The following is an 18189-nucleotide window of genomic DNA, read 5'->3' as shown; positions in this document are numbered from 1 at the left end:
GAATCATGAGATCATGACCTGTGCTGAAGTCTGACGCTTAACCAACTGAGCCACCCTGGCACCCCTACATTTTAATTTTTTAAACTAATTAATTTTTTTTTGATTTGAGAGAAAGAGAGGACTCACAAGTGGGGGGAGAGGGACAGAGGGAGAGAATCTTTTTTTTAAAGTTTATTTTATTTTGAGAGCATCAGAGCATGAGCAGGGGAGGGGCAGAGAGAGAGAGAAAAAGAATCCCAAGCAAGCTCCCGTGCAGAGCCTGACGTGGGGCTCGAACTGATGAAACTGTGATATCATGACCTGAGCTGAAAAAAGAGTTGGATGCTCAACCGACTGAGCCACCCAGGCGCCCCTGAATCCTTATGTTTTAGTTGTGTTTCTTTTAAATATGGAGAGGCAGGGACGCCTGGGTGGCTCAGTCAGTTAGGCGTCGACTTTGGCTCAGGTCATGATTTTGCGGTTTGTGGGTTTGAGTCCCGAGTCGGGCTCTGTGCTGAACAGCTTGGAGCCTGCTTCCGATTCTGTGTCTCCCCCTCTCTCTCTGTCCCTCCCCTGTTCATTCTGTCTCTATCTCTCAAAAATAAACATTTAAAAATTTTTTGATATGAAGAAGCAGTCTTTCATTAACTTATGTTGTCCTTCATTCTCCAAAACACAGAGGGAGAAATCCTACCTACTCTCTTCCGAGAGGAGATAGTGGGGTGGATTTGACAGGCAGGGCCACAGTACTTACTGTCCAGTGGAAAGCTACCCCAGGACACTAGGAAAATAGGAGGAATTGGCAGAAGGGATATATGACCAGGACTCTCAAGGTGATTATAGGAGTAAGGTCGTTAAAGGGACAATCTCAGATAAAATAAGGTCACTAGGGTGGGCCCAAATCCAGTATATCTGGTTCCTTATAAGGAGAAGAAATTGAGGGGCGCCTGGGTGGCTCAGTTGGTTTAGCCTCCGACTTCAGCCCAGGTCATGATCTCACAGTTCACGAGTTCGAGCCCTGCATTGGGCTCTTTGCTATCAGCTGAGCCTGCTTCGGATCCTTTGTCCCTCTCTTTCTGCCCCTCCCCTGCTTGCAGTCTCTCTCTTAAACATAAACATTAACAAATTCAAAACAAATAAAAAGAAGAAGAAGAAATTGAGACACAGACACACAGAGGGAAGACCAGGTGAGTTCACAGGGGGAAGACGGCTATCTACAAGCCAAGCGGAGAGGCCTGCCGACGTGTTGATCTCAGACTTCCAGGCTCCAGAGCTATGAGGAAAACAATTCCTCACTTGTGTATCTTGATCTCCGAGTACTCAGTGTTGATGTCTTCTTGTTTCTGAGGCTTCAGCTTGGGAAACCGGAGGGAAGCATAGTGGAGCTCCTGTTCTTCTCTTAAAATGGGGCTCGTTCCAGCAGGGATTGCGGGGTCTGCAGGGGTGTCTGTCCACACCCGGTGCTGATGCGCCTGAGTGGAAGGAAGAGGAGGAATTTGGAGCCGGTCAAATTTTGGGGTCTGGGGGAAAGTAGCCAAAGGCCAGAAGGGCATTGGCCCTGACAGAACACTTATCATTCACCCATTCACTTATTTTTGAATGTTTAATAATTAAGATTGGCCAACCCCTAGTCAGTGTTTACATTAACTGCATTACTTTTTTTTTTAATTTTTAATGTATTTATTTTTGAGAGAATGAGAGCAGGGCAGGGGAAGAGAGAGAAGGGGACAGAGTGGGCTCCACACCGACAGCAGAGAGCCCAGTGAGGGGCTTGAACCCATGAACTGTGAGAACACAACCTGAATCAAAGTCAAAGTCGGGTGCTTAACCAACTGGGCCACCCAGGTGCCCTTACATTTTTTTAAAATAGTTTATGGTCAAGTTGGTTTCCATACAACACCCAGTGCTCATCCCCATAAGTGCCCTCCTCCATGTCCATCTCCCCCCTCCCCCCAACCCCATCGGTCCTCAGTTTGTTCTCAGCATTCAAGAGTCTCTCATGGTTTGCCTCCCTCCCTCTCCCAGGTGCCCCTACATTTTTTTTAAAAAGGCTGGGAGAAGATATTATTATCATATTCATCACACAAATAGTAAAACCAAGGCTAAGAGAGATTATATATACACCTTGTCCTAAAGACACCTATCTATCTAAATGCACCATTGATGCTCCTGGGGGGGCTCAGTAGCTTAAGCATCAGATCTTGATTTCAGCTCAGGTCATGATCTCAGGCTTGTGAGACTGAGCCCAGTGGTGACGGGCTCTGCACTGAGCAGAGAGCCTGCTTAAGATTCTTTCTCTCCCTCTCTCGCTGCCCCGCCCCTGCTCAAGCTCTCAAAATAAAATAAAATAAAATGACCACTGAGCCAGGACTCAATCTCTCTTGTGATAATACCATCCTTTCTCCAGCCAGCGTGTGAGGTCCTGTGTGTGGGGTGACAAAGAAAGCAGATAAAGTTCCTGATACCAACAGCTTATGGTTTTCTAGGAGAGGCAGTTACTAAACGAATAGGAAACTAGTACGTTCCAAGTTCTACCTCTGGGATAGGAGATTTTTTGTTTGTTTGTTTTATTTATTTCTGAGAGAGGGAGAGAGAGAGAGAGAGAGAGCATGAGCAGGGGAGGGTCAGAGAGAGAGGGAGACACAGAATCTGAAACAGGCTCCAGGCTCTGAGCTGTCAGCACAGACCCTGACGCGGGGCTCGAACCCACAAACCGCGAGATCATGACCTGAGCCGAAGTCGGGTGCTTAACCGACTGAGCCACCCAGGCGCCCCTGGGATAGGAGATATTTTGAAATATGAAGCACAGCAGGAGTGGCAAATCGCATTTCTGGAAAGCTCTAGAAGACGAGCGGAGGTCAGGTCCAGCAGTCAAGGTGGCAACCAGACACCTTTGCCCACACCTGCTCCCTGCCTGCAACACCCTCAGGTGACAGCAGCAGGAAACAAGCCCCCACAGGGGCACCTGGGTTACTCAGTCGGTTGGGCGTCCAGCTCCTGGTTTCGGCTCAGGTCATGATCTCAAAGTTTGTGAGTTCGAGCCCTGCTTCGGGCTCCACTGACAGTGCAGAGCCTGCTTGGGATTCTCTCTCTCCTTCTCTCTGCCCCTCCCCCACTTGCATGCTCTTTCTCTGTCTCTCTCTCTCTCTCAAAAATAAATAAATAAGCTTAAATAATAAAAAAAAAAGAAAAGAAATCCTCATACAGTTGCTCAGAGAGACAAAGAGAAGGAATTCTCAGATTAAGAGGTACCGGTTGGGCATCTCTCTGGGCTCTGAGGACACAACAGGGAATAAAACAACAGCCACAAAACAAACCACTCCCAAGACTTACTTGCTGGAGGAGGTAACGATTCTGGCTGTAGTAATGAATGCTGTGCTTACCCTATGCCAGCTACTGTTCTAGACCCTTCTCATAACTACTGTCTGTACTCTTAGTATTCTCATGTCACAGAGGTCATGTCAACAGAGGTCAAAGAGGGTGCACCACCTGCCTGGGGTCACTCAGCTGGTCAGGAGGGAAAGATGAGATTTGAACGCAGGAGTATAGCTCCAGAGTCCATGCTTTGAACCCCCGTACTGCAGTGATTGCAAGAGACAGTCACGTAAAAATACATATATCAAGAATTTGAAGGTAAAGAAATGGAAGATATATGTGTGATTTCCGACAAGATGGGGATGAAGGTCACGTTAAGGGTTCCGTTCCCCAAGAGCCACCAAGGAGAAATAAGACAGGGAATTACATAAACTTTTAAAATGATTTCCTATGAGGGCGCCTGGGGGCCTCAGTCAGTCAAGCGCCCCACTCTTGGTGTCGGTGCAGGTCAGGGTCTCACGGTTTGTGAGATCGAGCCCCACTTCGGACTCTGTGCTGACTGCCTGGAGCCTGCTTGGGATTCTCCCACTCCGTCTCTCACTCTGTCCCCCACCCCCGCTCATGCTCTCTTTCCCTTTCGAAATAAATAAACTTAAAAAAAGATTTTGTGCGTTCTTGTTCTACCAGCTACTGAGAGAAGAGGTGGAAATAATCAACTATAACTGTCAGTATGTCTATTTCTCCTTGCTGTTCTGTCAGTTTCCAAGTACATTTATTTTTTTTTAATTTTTTTAATGCTTCATTTATTTCTAGGAGAGAGAGAGACAGCGTGAGCAGGGGAGGGTCAGAGAGAGAGAGAGAGTCACAGACTCCGAAACAGGCTCCAGGCTCCGAGCTGGCAGTCAGCACAGAGCCTGACGTGGGGCTCGAACCCACGAACTGCGAGATCATGACCTAAGCGAAAGTCGGACGCTCAACTGACTAAGCCACCCAGGCGCCCCTCCAAGTACATTTATTTTGATGAATGGTGCTCTGTTATCAGAGGAATACACGTTTAGGATTTTTAAAAAACATTTCTCTTTTTTTAAAAAAAAATTATATGTCTTTTTTTAATTTTCAGAGACAGAGACAGAGAGCTAGTGGGGGAGGGGCAGAGGGAGAAGGAGACACAGAATCTGAAGCAGCTCCAGGCTCTGAGCTGTCAGCATGGAGCCTGACGTGGGGCTCGAACCCACAGACTGTGAGATCATGACCTGAGCTGGAGTCGGACGCTTAACCGAGTGAGCCACCCTGACACTCCTGTTTAGGATTTTTGTATCTTTTCATAAAGTGATAGAACCCAGATAAATAGAGTAAATACTGCATGATTCTTTTTATATAAAGTCCCAGAAGGTACAAAACTAATCCATAGTGATAAAAATTAGTGATTTCTGGAAAGGTTGAATTGACTGGGCAGGGAACAAAGGAATTTGGGGACATGATGGAAATGTTCCACGTCTTTTTTTTTTGTTAATGTTTCATTTTTTATTTTTTAAAGTTTATTTATTCATTTTGAGAGAGAGCAGGAGAGAGAGCAGGGGAGGGGCAGAGAAAGAGAGAGACAGAGAATCCCAAGCATCTGATAGCACAGAGCCCCCATGTGGGGCTTGAACTCATGAACTGTGAGATCATGCCCTGAGCCAAAACCAAGTGTCACAGGGCGCCTGAGTGGCTTAGTCGGTTAAGTGTCCGACTTCGGCTCAGATCGTAATCCCACAGTTCGTGGGTTTGAGCCCCATGTCAGGCTCTGTGCTGATAGCTAGTTCAGAGCTTGTAGCCTGCTTCAGATTCTGTATCTCTCTCTCTCTCTGACCCTCCCCTGCTCACGCTGTGTGTGTGTGTGTGTGTGTGTGTGTGTGTGTCAGAAATTTAAAAAAAAAACATTAAAAAACAAAACAAAACAAAACCAAGAGTCAGAGCCTTAACCAACTGAGCCACCCAGATGCCCCAGAAATGTTCCACATCTTGATCAAGAATATGTTACAGGGCAAATACATTTGTTATAATTCATTTTGCTGCATATTCCAATGAGTGTGTTATATTATATGTAAAGTACATATAATGAATGAGGTTGATATTTATCTACCATTGACGGTGGTAGATTTGAAAGATGCAAAATGTGAATGATGTGCAAAATGTGACTTCGGGGTGCCCCAGTCTCTACCCTAGGGCTTGAGTCCACCACTTCCCTACTCAGTGGGTCCAACCCAGACTAAGTTAGGGCCATCACTCTTCTGGGTAACCAACGCTACAAGAAAAAGGCTAATATTCCAGGGGAATATGATATTCTGGCAGAGGAGGCATAAATACCCTCCCACAAGCAACAGGATTATATCCATACTCCATCAGAAGCAGAAGTATTAGAGCAGTGGAGGCTCTGTGCTGACTGCCAGCTCAGAGCCTGGAGCCTGTTTCAGTCTGTGACTCCCTCTCTCTCTGACCCTCCCCTGCTCACGCTGTCTTTCTCTCTCTCTCTCTCCTAGAAATAAAAAAAAAATTTAAAGAAGTATTAGAGCAGTGGAATCAATAGTTTAAATAACCACGTGTGGAACTAACTCCAAGGAGTGTTGGATGTTAATAGGGAAATGCTCAAGCTCCATATCCACGAGGGTGACTTCCAAAAGGAATATGCCAGATAGGAGCTCATGGTCTGTCACTCACCCCAGAGCCTGAGTCACTGACTGGGTTCAAATCCATGCTTTGCACCGGCTGGGCTGCTCTCTTCCTGATGGTCTTCACCCTAAGGGAACAGCCCAGGTCCTATCAGCCTGGTTATTTGGGGTGTGCAGTAGACAGACCATCCCTTGCATCCCATGAAGAGCACAGAACAGGTAGGTGGGTGTGGATCCAGTCTCTAAGAGCTTCCCCTAATCCAAGAGCTGGACCAGGGGCTGGGAAGGGAAGCCAGGCTTGGCCCACTTGGTTACAGGATGCTTCACTCCACCACTCAGCCTCTTTCCCTGGCTCCTGGAATAACCAACCAGCCCACGTTCCTCTAGCTCGGCTCTCTAAGATTCCATGACATCATGTCCTTTCCACTCTGGGCCTCTCCCTCCATCCCTAGAGCCCACTCTCACCTGAAGATGAGATAAAGGCAGAGAGGAAGTAGCAAGGTCATGATGCCAGCTCCCCCGACTGCTCCCAGGACCCCACTGGCCCTGGGTTCTGGTTCACCTGCAGAAAAGTTGAGTTCTGTGTAAGCTCCAGTTTCAATACATGGCATCCTCCAACCAGCCACTTCTCTCTCTCTGTGTCCCTTTAGTACGCCTGCCACCCATCACGATATTCCATTGCCCTGTGCATCCTGGACCAGCCCCTTCCCCTGGCCTCAGGACTAAAGGTCTTAAGCCTCCAGCTGCTCCATTTGGGACCTTAGGTGCCTCCCCGCCCCAGACCCATCTCTCTGGGGCTGTTAGGGGCTGAATTGTGTCCCCTGCCAAATTCATATGCTGAAGTCCTACCCTTCTGGTACACACTCTCCACTCCCAGTATCTCACAATGTGACTTGCAACAGGTAAAGAGCCTAAGTAACATCATTTTGAGATTAAGGCCTCCATTAAGAACAACCTCGGGCTACATGTAGCCCCTGCTCCAGAAAAAGCCTCAGATTGTTCAAGGCTAAAGCCACCCTCAGACTGCTCTCAGATCAGCTAAATATTCCTGTGGTCTGAGTCAAGGCTGGGAACTGCAGACAAATTAACCAATTACTCACCACTTGCCTAAACCCTACCCTTTGAGCTCACCTCATAATTAGTCATTTTCAAAAGATACTCAAAGGTCATGATTGGGTCCCTGCCAAAAGTAACAGACACCTCACAGATACTGAATAGTCAAAACTATTACCTTGGATGCCATACAATTGTAACTAAAGCTTATGTGATGATGTCATATGTACAACGTGGGCACTGTAACTCCCCCGTCCCTGACCCCATAAAAACCCTGCTCACTATTGTTCTGGGCTTCACCTTGCTGCCGCTACGCCGGTAGGCGGGTGAGCCCCTGCTCGAGCTTGTAATAAAGACCCTTTTGTACTTGCATCGGTGTCGGCTCCTTGGTGGTCTCTGGGGACTCGCGAATTGGGCACAACACGGGGTCTTTACAAAGGTAATCAAGTTAAATGGGATCACTAGGGTGGGCCCTCACCCAGTATGACTGGTGTCCTCGTAAAATGGGGATGTTAGGACACAGACACACACCAGAGAGAATGCCAGACAGAGAAGGGGTGATGCTTGTATAAGCTGAGGAGCACCAAAGATTTCCAGAAAACACCAGAAGCCAGGGGAGAGGCTGGAACAAGTTCTCACAGTCTTAGAAGGAACTGATCTGTGGACACCTTGACCCTGTCCAGAACTGGGAGACAGTAAATCTCCATTGTTTAAGCTGCCCAGTTTGAGGGACTTTGTCGTAGCATCCCTAGCAAGGGATGCAGTGCAAGGACCAAGCTCCTCTTCCTCCAGGCATCACCCTCCCACCCCAGCCCCCACCCCTGCTCCCCAACACACACACACACAGCCTTCCAGACCTGGCCTCAACACCAGGACGATGGCCCTCTGGGCCCCGTGCTCATTCCGGGCCTCGCAGCTGAGTCTGAGGTCGGAGCCCAGAGGCCCAGTGAGGTTTAAGGAGCTGTTGGCCCAGGGCCCCGCGGAGCTGGAGGTGATGGTCAAGGAGGCGGTCAAAGAGGCATTGCTGGGGTTCCCCTCCAGCAGCCCCTCCCCCAGCCACCAGCGCAGGGTGGGGGCCGGCCGGGCTCGGGAGGAGCAGGTGCAGTGCAGGCCCTCGCCCTCCCGGGAGCAGGAGGGGCTGAGCAGCTGCGGCGGGTCTGCGGGGTGGGGGGGGGGGAAGGGTCAGGAGTCAGAGGCGCCTCTGCTCCCCAGGCCCCGGGCGCCCCGCCCCCGGGGGTCCCCGCACTCACAGACCACAGAGAGATGCAGGGAGACGTGCTGGGAGCCCAGGGAGTTCTGGGCTTGGCAGGTGAAGACTCCTTCATGCTCAGCCCCGACCTGAGGCAGCTCCAGAGTGTGAGTCGTGTGTACAGGGGTGGCATTCAGGGCGGCGGACCCCCGGAACCAGCTCAGCTCGGCAGGGGGGTTGCCCGCAGCAGCACAGAGCAGCCGCAGAGCCTGGCCCTCCCAGATGACAAGGGATGAGGTGTTTTTCAGAGTCTCCAGAGCTTCTGGGGGGAGAGATGCAGAGAGAGGAGAGAGATGAGTTGGGTGAAGCCAGTGTCTCCTCGTGTGATGTCCACACTCGCTCTGAGGAGGGGACCGGCAGCGTCCAGGCGGCAGGCCAGCAATCGCGGCCCAGATGATTTCCCCTGGAGCTGCCCCCACCGTCCAGGAGGTGAAGGCCCAAGGGCTGAGACGGGAGATATATACGGTGCCCAACCATTAACTTCAGGGGGTCGAGGTTTGTGGAGGCCTCTCGTCCTCCCCACCCCCACCCCCGCTCTCCCCTGTGTCTGAACTCAGTGTCTCATGCAGTTAGTTCCTGGCCATCAGGAGCTTGAGAGCCAAATAGGGCTGCTCTGGCAGAGCCCCGGTTCCCCCACCCCCAGCCCTGAGAAAAGAAGTTCTCTCCTACCTGTTCTGTTTCCTTGGAAGATCCGGATGGCTGTGTTCTGTGGGGCAACTGGACAGAAGAATAAAGCTGCCTTAGCATTCATGGCAATGGAGGAGTGGGTGGTGGGCCATTTCCCCAGGGCCAGGGACACAGATAAGGGGATTCCCTTCCTGCTTAGCTACCAAGACCCTGCTGTTAAGCCCTAGCCTGGCTCTGCCCTGGCCCCACCCCTCAGGCACCCAGGTGCCCCCGGCGGCACTCACAGGTAACGTTGAGCTGGACGGTCCTTTCCACCATCACACCAGCTGCAGGGAACAGCACCTGACAGGTGAGGTTGGCACCATGGTCCTGGGGCCGTGGGGTGAGGGTGAGCACCGAGGAGAGGTGGGTCCTGGGACCCAGAGAGGTGAGGGCAGCTGACATCCAGGAGAAGATGGGGGGCGTGCCCTGCTCACAGGCCCAGAGCACAGAGCAGTTCACGTTCCTAGGGTGGCCGGACTCCAAGGTCCCCAGGATAAGGATGTGAGGTGTGTGGGTCAGGGCTGGTGAGGACAGAGAAAATGTTGGGGCCACTTGGTGTTTGGTTAGCTTGCCCCAGTGTCTTGTCATGGCTGTCTCCACCCCACACCACCCCCAAGAGGAACAGAATCTTCATTTTTCCACCTCTGGTGCCCCACACCCTGGGGCCTTTCCCTGGGCCCCTCCCATACCTGTCACATTCAGAGAGAGCATATTATTTAGATAGGAGTATGTCTCCACTTGAAAGAAGTAAGTCCCGCTGTCCCCCATGTTGACATCTGTGATGTACAGGGAGCAGTTCTTGCCGTAGGGGTCCCCAAGGAGGAAGAACCGGCCCTGGGTCCTCTCATGCACCTTCTGCCCTGGTTTGTTTGTGGCCACTGGAGGATCATGGTAAACATCTGCCCCTTTCTGAAACCAAGACATGGAGGTGAGTCCAAGGATAAACCAGGGGGGAGAAAATTCGCAGTGCACGTGGACACACAAGCCCTCCTGGACTGTCACGGACTCCTGTAGGTCCAGCTCGTAGCCCAGAACCTGAGCCAGGGGCCCTGGAGAGAGAGAGAGGGAAAACCTCAGCCTGGAGCTCCGATGCTTCCCCCAAATAGGGCTCTCTCTCCCCTCAGCTCACTCACCTCCACAAACCAGCAGCAGCAGCCACAGCGGCATCCCTCCGTCATGCGCTGGGACAGCCTGCTTTCTGTGGTCCCTCTGACGGAGAAAGGAAGCCACAGGCTATGGGAAGGCAGAGGAAATTCAGACAGGAAGCCTGTGGTACAAACAAGAGGCCACAAACCCAGAAAAGAGAACTTCAGACTCACAGTCAGCTGTAATTAATCTTTGAGGCAATCTGTTCCCATTTCTGCATGTAGCAGGTGGGTCCTGAGCCTCAGAGGAGGCAAAGATCTTGCTCAACAAAAGCAGTGAAGAAGGATGGGAGCCCTCAAGGCCTGCCTCCTGGGCTCACACACAGTTGTCTGTAGCAGAGATCCGTTAACTAGACAGAGAACTGGTCCTGAAGTCAGGTGTGGCTGCTCACCACTTGGAAATAAATAATAGTCATGTAAACCAATATAACTGAAACTAATATAACACTGCATGTTAACTGTACTGGAATTAAAAGAAAAGGAATCAATACTCGAGAGGCAAGTCAGTAGTGCTTTATTCAGGAAGCTGGCAACCTGGGAAGACACCACAGGAAAAGGAAAGGAAGCTGAGCACAGGAGAAGCAGATGCCCAGGTGGTTAGTCATGGACATGGCGACATGACCCTGAACAGATTGGCTGGCATCCACAGCAACTGTTTTCAAATTTAGTCAGGCCTTCTCTTCTGGGAAAGTCTGGTCCTTCACCCCTCAAGTTCAGTAAATCTCAAAGAAAGCAAACTACTTCCCATACAGGTCAAGGGACTGAAGTCAGCAAGCAAGGAGTGCATAAGCTTGAAGCAAGTTCACCCTTCCGAGAGGTCGGAGTGTTGTTACAATCCCACTCGGCCAGCCCCCCCCCCACCCCCTTCCTGTGGAGAGTCAGAGCCTCAGGACCTTCATGGAGGTGGCCTGCTAGGGATGGGTCTCAGGCTAGTCTACATAGCGTCAGAGGCATGAAAGAGTCCTCATCTGGGGAAGTAACACATACACTCATTTCATCATTTATTCATTCATTCACTCACAAACTAACATAGAAAAAAAAAAAAAGACGGATTTGAATCAGTCCTGACCTTCAACTAGCTCAAGCAGTGGGGGGAGACAGACAAGCTTGAACTTTATCTAAAGGCAATGGGGAGCCATGGAAGGTTCTTGAGCAGGAAAGAGGCAGGGTCATAGAGTAATCAACAGGATCCCTCTTAGGCCAGTGTAGGGAAGAGCTGGAAGGGAGAGGCTAGAGGTCAAAAGGCCAGAGAGGAAACCTGTGACTTTGGGGAAGGGGAAAACCCAAGCCCACATGGAGATAGCAGCCTTGGTGATGGAAGAGTGATTTAAGACACTTTCAGGAAATGAAACTGAAAGACTGGTGTGGTGGGTGGGGGAGGGTCTACTGGGGTGACTCTAGGAGGTGCTGTGGCCAAAAGCAGGGTGATGGGCTGGGCTGGGAAGAAGGTGGTGGGAAAGGTGGCAGAGTTGGCCCCAGGGACATTCCTCATCAGGAGGAGCTGGGGGCCTTGGGCAGAGCTGTGGAAACACACACACACACACACACACACACACACACACACTTACTTTTGGAAATGGGGGTGGGGGACTGAGATGGACTGGCCAGGAAAGTAGCAGGAGAAGGTGGTTATTGGTGACCAGTGGTGAGAGTTTTGCGAGAAGGGGCAGGAGGGGGCATCAGCCAGACTTCAGAGGGGGCTTTCAAAAGAGCCACATCAGCCCTACGAGCTCTGAGACCCCACCTTTGCCCTAAGCAGCAGAAACTCCTCTCTCATCACTGCCTGCAAGCAGAGTCTTTTATCCCTACTGGTACCATTTCTTACCAGGGCCCAACAGCAAGATTCTTATCAATATTTGGACCAGAGAATGACAGCATGTTCTAGTTCAATGGTGGGAGGGGGCTCGTTTTAATCCTTTATTTGGATCCACAGAAGGATGGTGAGGGGAGACTGTCTGTGTGCTTTCTTCTCCTTCCTCAACTCAGGCCTCTGGCCCAGCATCAAGTCACACAGGCCCTCAGGGACCCAGGTGTCCTGACCAACAACAGTAGTAGACTGGAGCCAGATGGTGTCTGGAACTCAGCTAAGTGAGATACCTAAGTAGGCAATTGAAGCAACCATGAATCAAAATGAAAGTAACAACGAGGCCTTTAATCACACACTGTGAAAGGTGGTTGGGTGCTGAAGAAAAAAATATATGCTTTTAACTGCCAAGGAAAAAATTATTCACAACACTTGTTAAGAAAAGGTAAAGACTGATTCAGATTGATTCGGGGGGGGGGGCATTGTAACAGGTTTGGGAACTCCCACCATGGGGTCTGGCAGGAGGCCCCCATGAGGCCTGCCCTCCAGGGAAAGCCTTCATATCTGCCTGTGATTGGGCCCGGAAAATCACATACATGTTTTAACTATGGGTGGAACTTCTCAGATGCTTCCATCCATCACAGACCTCCTAGGAACGTCCCCAGATATGTGGTGATGGGGTCATGATCTTGGGATCCTAAGACATGAATGAGTACTCAGGGGCGGGGGGCCTTGGGGCCCAGGGAGGAAAGAATCTTTCTCTTATGCAAGCTCTTGGCAAGGTGTTATTATATTCTGAAATGACTCTGCACTACATGTTAGAAGGGTGTAGACCTGGGGTATCTAGTACAAGCTGGAAAACAGGAAAAGACTCAGATCCTGGCCACAAGCTCTACAATGGTGTTTCCTATTAGCATCAGGGCTCTATACATCTTCCTCACCCTCCAGATAAGGAGAAGATGTATTCCCATCTCTGGGGTTCTTCCCTGGGGACCCTTGGCTATTTGTCACATTCAGAGACAGTGTCATGTATTGGAAGTCATATTTCTTTCTTTATTTATTTTTTTAAAATTTTTTTAGTAATCTCTACACAGGGGAGCCTGGGTGGCTCAGTCAGTTAAGTGTCTGACTCTTGATTTTGACTCAGGTCATGATTTCACGGTTCGTGAGTTCCAACCCCCTCCTCATTGGGCTCTGCACCAACAGTGAGGATTAAAGAAGTAATCTCTACACCTAACGTAGGGCTCGAACCCACAACCCTGAGATCAAGAGTCATATGCTTCACTGACTGAGGCAGCCAGCTGCCCCCATATTTCTCTATCCTGAAGTATTTCCACTTGTTTGAATTTGGGGAAATATGATGCTCATAGACCAACTGGGAGCCCCTGGGTCCCAGAGGAGGTTCTCACTTTTTGGTTTTGATAGGGTCTATGGACAGAGAAGGATTATGACATTTCTCAGCCACCTCCAGGATCTGAAGGTGGGTGTGATGGATCAAAGCCAGTCCAGAATGGGATGGGATGCACAGACCCATCTTCACCATCACTGACAGAAGGATACAAATTAGACCTGGGGACCATGGTAGCAAGCAGAGTGTCTGACCACAGCTCCACTCAGACCGCTGTTGCCCTGACAGTTGTGGCCATCACAGCAGCAGTGGCATCTCTGGGATGCGGAGAATAGTCTAGATTCCCTTAACACTGTCTGATTATTGTCTCCCAGATTGGAGGTGGGGGCATCTGAGGGGCAGTAGGAGAGGGGGATGCTTTCTGGATCATATGTATGGTTTCTGTCCCCAACTTCTCTGTTCAACAAGGATATCCCTCTCTCCCTCAGGCCACTGCAGAGGAAGTGAAAGCTGAGCTCTTAAGTCTCTGAACCACATCAGGGGGCAGCGGGGGGTTTCCTTCCTCCCATGTCACAGAACCCTGCCTCTCAACTTCTGAAGACAAGTCCACTTCCCTCAAGAAAGATGTGGAGTTTGAATGTCTGTTTTCCGCAGATAGGTTTCTTGGAGACCCTCTTTTTTTTTTTTAATGTTTATTTTTGAGAGAGAGAGAGCTTGAATGGGATAGAAAGAGGGAGACAGAGGATCCAAAGCAGGCTCTATACTGACAGCAGAGAGTGCATTATGGGGTTCGAACCAAGAGACCACAAGATCATGACCTGAGCTGCAGTTGGATGCTTAACCGACTTAGCCACGCAGGCACCCCTCTTGGAGACCCCCTTATGAGGATGGAGGAACAGAAGACCAAGACACTCCTGGGAACAAATCCTCTCCATGTTGGACCCAACCCTGGAGACCTCAGGAAGCACTAGGTGAACTCTTGAATTCATCTGCAGGGACAGAGGCTGGGACTGAGCCTGGAGCCCTGTCTATAGCTCCAGACTTGAATATGCAGCTTGGGCTCAGGGTGAAATAGAACTTGTGACTGGGTCTTTACCTCTCCTCCCATTTCCCTTGAGCCTGCACATACAGAATCTCTCTCCTCTTCTTCTCCACACCATTCCAGGTGCCATAATTCCTCTCCTCCATGGAAGCTCACTTAGCTTCAGGTCTCCCGTGGACAGTGCTCCATCTGTGAGGTCACAGAACTCTTCCCAATCTAAGCAAGATCCCACATGTGCCTAAACACTTTGAATGTCTTCCTTGGCTTCCAAAGACAATGCCTCATTCAGCTCCTGATATTTCATTCCTTTGTTTATCTGACAGACACCGAGACATATTTTTAAATAATCTTTCCAGATTTGGAACATAGCTAGAGTCAGGAAAGGATGATGAATCTTGTTCTCAGTCCGACAGAGCTCCATTTGAGTACTGGCCAGAGACTGAGCGAGAGAAGGAGAGAGAGAGGGAGGGAGGGAGAGACAAGGAGGAGGAGAAGGAGGAGGAGGAGGAGGAAAGAGGGACACACAGAGAGAAAGAGGGAAAGAGAGAAAGGAGGCGGGAGGGAAGAGGGAGGAGGGGAGGGGGGGAAGGGAGAGGAAGAGATCAGCTTGTTGGGGAGAGTCCCTTCCTGTCCGTAAGAGGTGAAGAAGAGAATAAAGGTCTATCCCAGACAAGGAGGAATCTCTAAAGAGATTGGGGGTGGAGTTGGCCCCAAGAGGCAAGAAACCAAGGGCGTGTGAGCAGTCCCACACCGAGGGTATGATCCACTCGAAGGCCCTAATTTCCGGTGGTGCCAAGGAGTCTGGGAAGGGCAGAGGTAGAGTGGGGGAGGTACTTACCCCGTTCAAATTCATCCCCAACCCTCTCAATTCTCCCAGCACCTGCCCACCAAGGAGCGCTCTCTCCTGCCCAGAAGGAGAAAGACAGGGGGTGGCTCTCTCCGTGGTGCTGAAGAAGGATTTGGTCCCGAGTTTAGGAATATCTGGGAGGTGGGTGTGGAAGGGTCTCAGTTCAGGAAAGCTGCTGAGTCAGGAATGGGCCCACCTAGGAGTGCGAAAACCAGGGGGGAGCTGGCCCCTCCCCTCCTCCTTATTTACCCTGGAGAATGTTCAGTGGGCTCTGCCAAGCTGCTGAAATCAAAGTCTCTAGCAGCCTGTCTCTAGACTGCGTGTTCTGTTAGAAAAATAAAGCCCCCTTGGGGCTGGTGGGTAGCTCAGTCATGATCTCACAATTTGTGGGTTCGAGTCCTGCTCCTGGCTCTGTGCTGACAGCTGGGAGCCTGGTGTCTGCTTCAGATTCTGTGTCTCCCTCTCTCTCTGCCTCTCCCCCACTCATTCTCTCTCTTGGTCTCTCTGTCTCTCTCTCAAAAATAAATAAGCATTTTAAAAAAGAAAAAGAAAACCCCATTGATTAAGGTTCCTGAAAGTCCGCCTTCTTGTAACTTAGAGGAAAATGCATTTGTCATTGACATATTATGTGGAAAGTAGAGATGATTCTTCCAATTCCATCTGAAGTCAACATGACATTTTCTACTCATTTAAATCTCCAGATAACACATAACAGTGCCTGGTATGGATGGACTTTTTTCACTTTTGCTAATTCAAGATTAGAGAAGTAGTATTATATCCTTTATTTATTTTGCATTGATGTGATTATAAATAACTTTTCCCATGTATTTCTTTTTTATTAACTGTAATCCTTCTTTGTGAATTATCTACTCAAAGAATTTACACAGAGTGACCTTGAGGTTTTCCTTATTAACTTTTCTAAAGATAGGAATCTCTTTCCTATTATTTACCTTAGAGAATATTTTATTTTTAGGCTTTATTTTTAGCCTCTCTAATATATATTAGAGAATAATATATGTATAAAATGTATGTATATATTAAAAATATATAAATATATAAACATAACATATATTAAAGTTTATTTACCTTTAGTAATCTTGGGGTGCCTGGGTGGCTCAGTCGGTTAAATGTCCGACTTCAGCTCAGGTAATGATCTCACAGTTCGTGGGTTCGAGCCCTGCGTTGGGCTCTGTGCTGACAGCTAGCTCAGAGCCCGGAAACTTCTGATTCTGTGTCTCCCTCTCTCTCTGACCCTCTCCTGCTCATGCTGCCTCTCTCTTTCAGAAATAAATAAAACATTAAAAATTTTAAAAAAAAGCTTTAGTAATCTCCACACCCAACATGGGACTTGAACTCACAGCCCTGAGATCAAGAGTTGCATGCTCCTCACTGTCTTTCCCCAGTTCCTTTGCAGTGAATTCAATAAACTTCTATCTCCTTTATTCTGTCTTGGGTGGATTCTTTCACCTCCCTTGCCACTGGCTTTTACCCAAATTGGGTCAGGGACCTGCACTCCCAAAAGGACAACTTTATGAAGCAGGAAATTGAAGTACAGAGAGGTTAACTAACTGGCCCAAGTTGAACATCTGGCTTCAAACCCAGGGAGTCCAGCTTCTTAATTATTGGAACTACTGTTTGTAAATGATGTGAAAATGTTGGGGTTCGGAACTGACCGCCAAGAATTCTTGAGAAATCTTTGGTGCAAAAGAGGGTTTTTATTAAAGCATGGGAACAGGACCCAGAGGAGAAAGAGCTGCATTGGGGTTGTGAGGAGTCACTGATTATATACTTGGGAGTTGGGGGAGGTAAAGATTGGGGAAGTTTCCAAAAGGATTTTCATAAGCTAAAGAAGACGTGCAGGATCCTGGATGCCTTAGCTACTGTCAAGCTATTATTGTTTTTCCCTCTAGCAAAGCATTAACATTAAAACAGTTGGGAGTTCCTAGAGGACTATTCTACTGCCTGTCTCAAGTATCTGTCAATGGACTTCAGGTTATAAAGAAATTTAATTTTATCTACATTTCCTTCTGCCTTTGTTCCCCACATTAGTAGATGCTTACAGAACTTTGTAAATAAATGATTAGACAATGGGGAGTGAGAAAGAGAAGGAGAGAAATTACTTCTGAACACTAGGTCTGGCTTTGTCTCTCTTTTTCTGTCTCTACTGTTTTCTCATCTCAACTGCAGCACACTGGGAAATAACTCCGCTCTATCGGTCATGAAGGGCCAGCCCCCTGCGGTTGGTCTGTGTGTTTGTCAGTAACTCCTGCCAGGCTGAGGGGGACCCTTGAGAGGCAAGCCTACAGCCTACCCAGTCCTCAGAGCCTGGGGTCCCAGCTGCCTACAGGGGAGTCTTTCGATGGATGGAGAGTTGGACTGCCAGGCTCAACACCCTCTGGGATGCCATTTGCCTCTCACCATTAGTATCTCTGTTGTAGTCTGAGTTGTGGTTGGGAAGAGGAGGAAGAATACCTGGATTCTGAGCATTTATTTTCTTATTTTTTTAAGCTTTCTTTAAAATTTTTTATTTTTTAAGATTTTATTTTTAAGTAATCTCTACACCGAATGTGGGACTCGAACTCACAACCCAGAGATCAAGCGTTTCATGCTTTACCGACTGGGTCAGCCAGGCACCTCCTGAGTCTGGAGTTTTGAATCAAAGAAAATACAAAGAAAAGTTATTTTTCAGGGTATGCAATGCCAGGTTCTCCTAGAAATAGATACAGAAAGTGTATCTGCCATGTTGGAATGTACAAAGCAGACATACAAAGTAACATATCTGCCAAGGTGGGACGGACCCTAAGCCTTGGTGAAACTGCAAACGCCTTCCCTGACTGTACGGAATGGAAGTCCTTGAAAAATGGCGGCTTCCAGCTTCATAACTCTCATGGACGCGGCCATGTGGTTCCCTTGTCTATCCTTGTAAGAAATTGAACGGCGGAATAGAGTGTAGTACGCCATGATAACTCCTGGCGGGGCGTGGCCTCACAGCTTCTACTGAGCCTGCGCGGAGTTTAATCGCCAGGGCGCCAAGAAACGCCCACAGGAAGCGAGGGCCGGCCGGAAGTGGCCCAGCGCGGCCATTTC

At 49.1% G+C, this 18189-nt stretch overlaps 1 protein-coding gene across 2 annotated transcripts; it reads right to left on the bottom strand.

Annotated features, from left to right (window-relative positions):
• Positions 1-1135: 1135 nt before the first annotated feature.
• On the bottom strand, positions 1136-10289 carry LOC120243117 (sialic acid-binding Ig-like lectin 5). Of its 2 annotated transcripts, none has more exons than XM_039249149.1 (10): positions 10236-10289; positions 10050-10149; positions 9606-9965; positions 9159-9437; positions 8917-8964; positions 8249-8509; positions 7856-8155; positions 6411-6507; positions 5995-6073; positions 1136-1451 (listed from the first exon to the last, which is right to left on the bottom strand). In XM_039249149.1, the coding sequence occupies exons 2-10, from the start codon at positions 10081-10083 to the stop codon at positions 1272-1274; spliced, it is 1638 nt and encodes a 545-aa protein (XP_039105080.1). In that variant the 5' UTR covers positions 10084-10149; positions 10236-10289; the 3' UTR covers positions 1136-1271. The 2 variants fall into 2 exon arrangements, with proteins under 2 accessions (XP_039105080.1, XP_039105089.1); XM_039249158.1 differs by having other exon boundaries at positions 8249-8506.
• Positions 10290-18189: the final 7900 nt, after the last annotated feature.

The sequence above is a fragment of the Hyaena hyaena genome, unplaced genomic scaffold, assembly GCF_003009895.1.
Source record: "Hyaena hyaena isolate Hyena2069 unplaced genomic scaffold, ASM300989v1 scaffold_9, whole genome shotgun sequence".
NCBI classification, from domain to species: domain Eukaryota; kingdom Metazoa; phylum Chordata; class Mammalia; order Carnivora; family Hyaenidae; genus Hyaena; species Hyaena hyaena.
The sequence above is the reverse complement of the archived record's forward strand: the minus strand, read 5'-3'. Positions and strand labels throughout refer to the sequence as shown.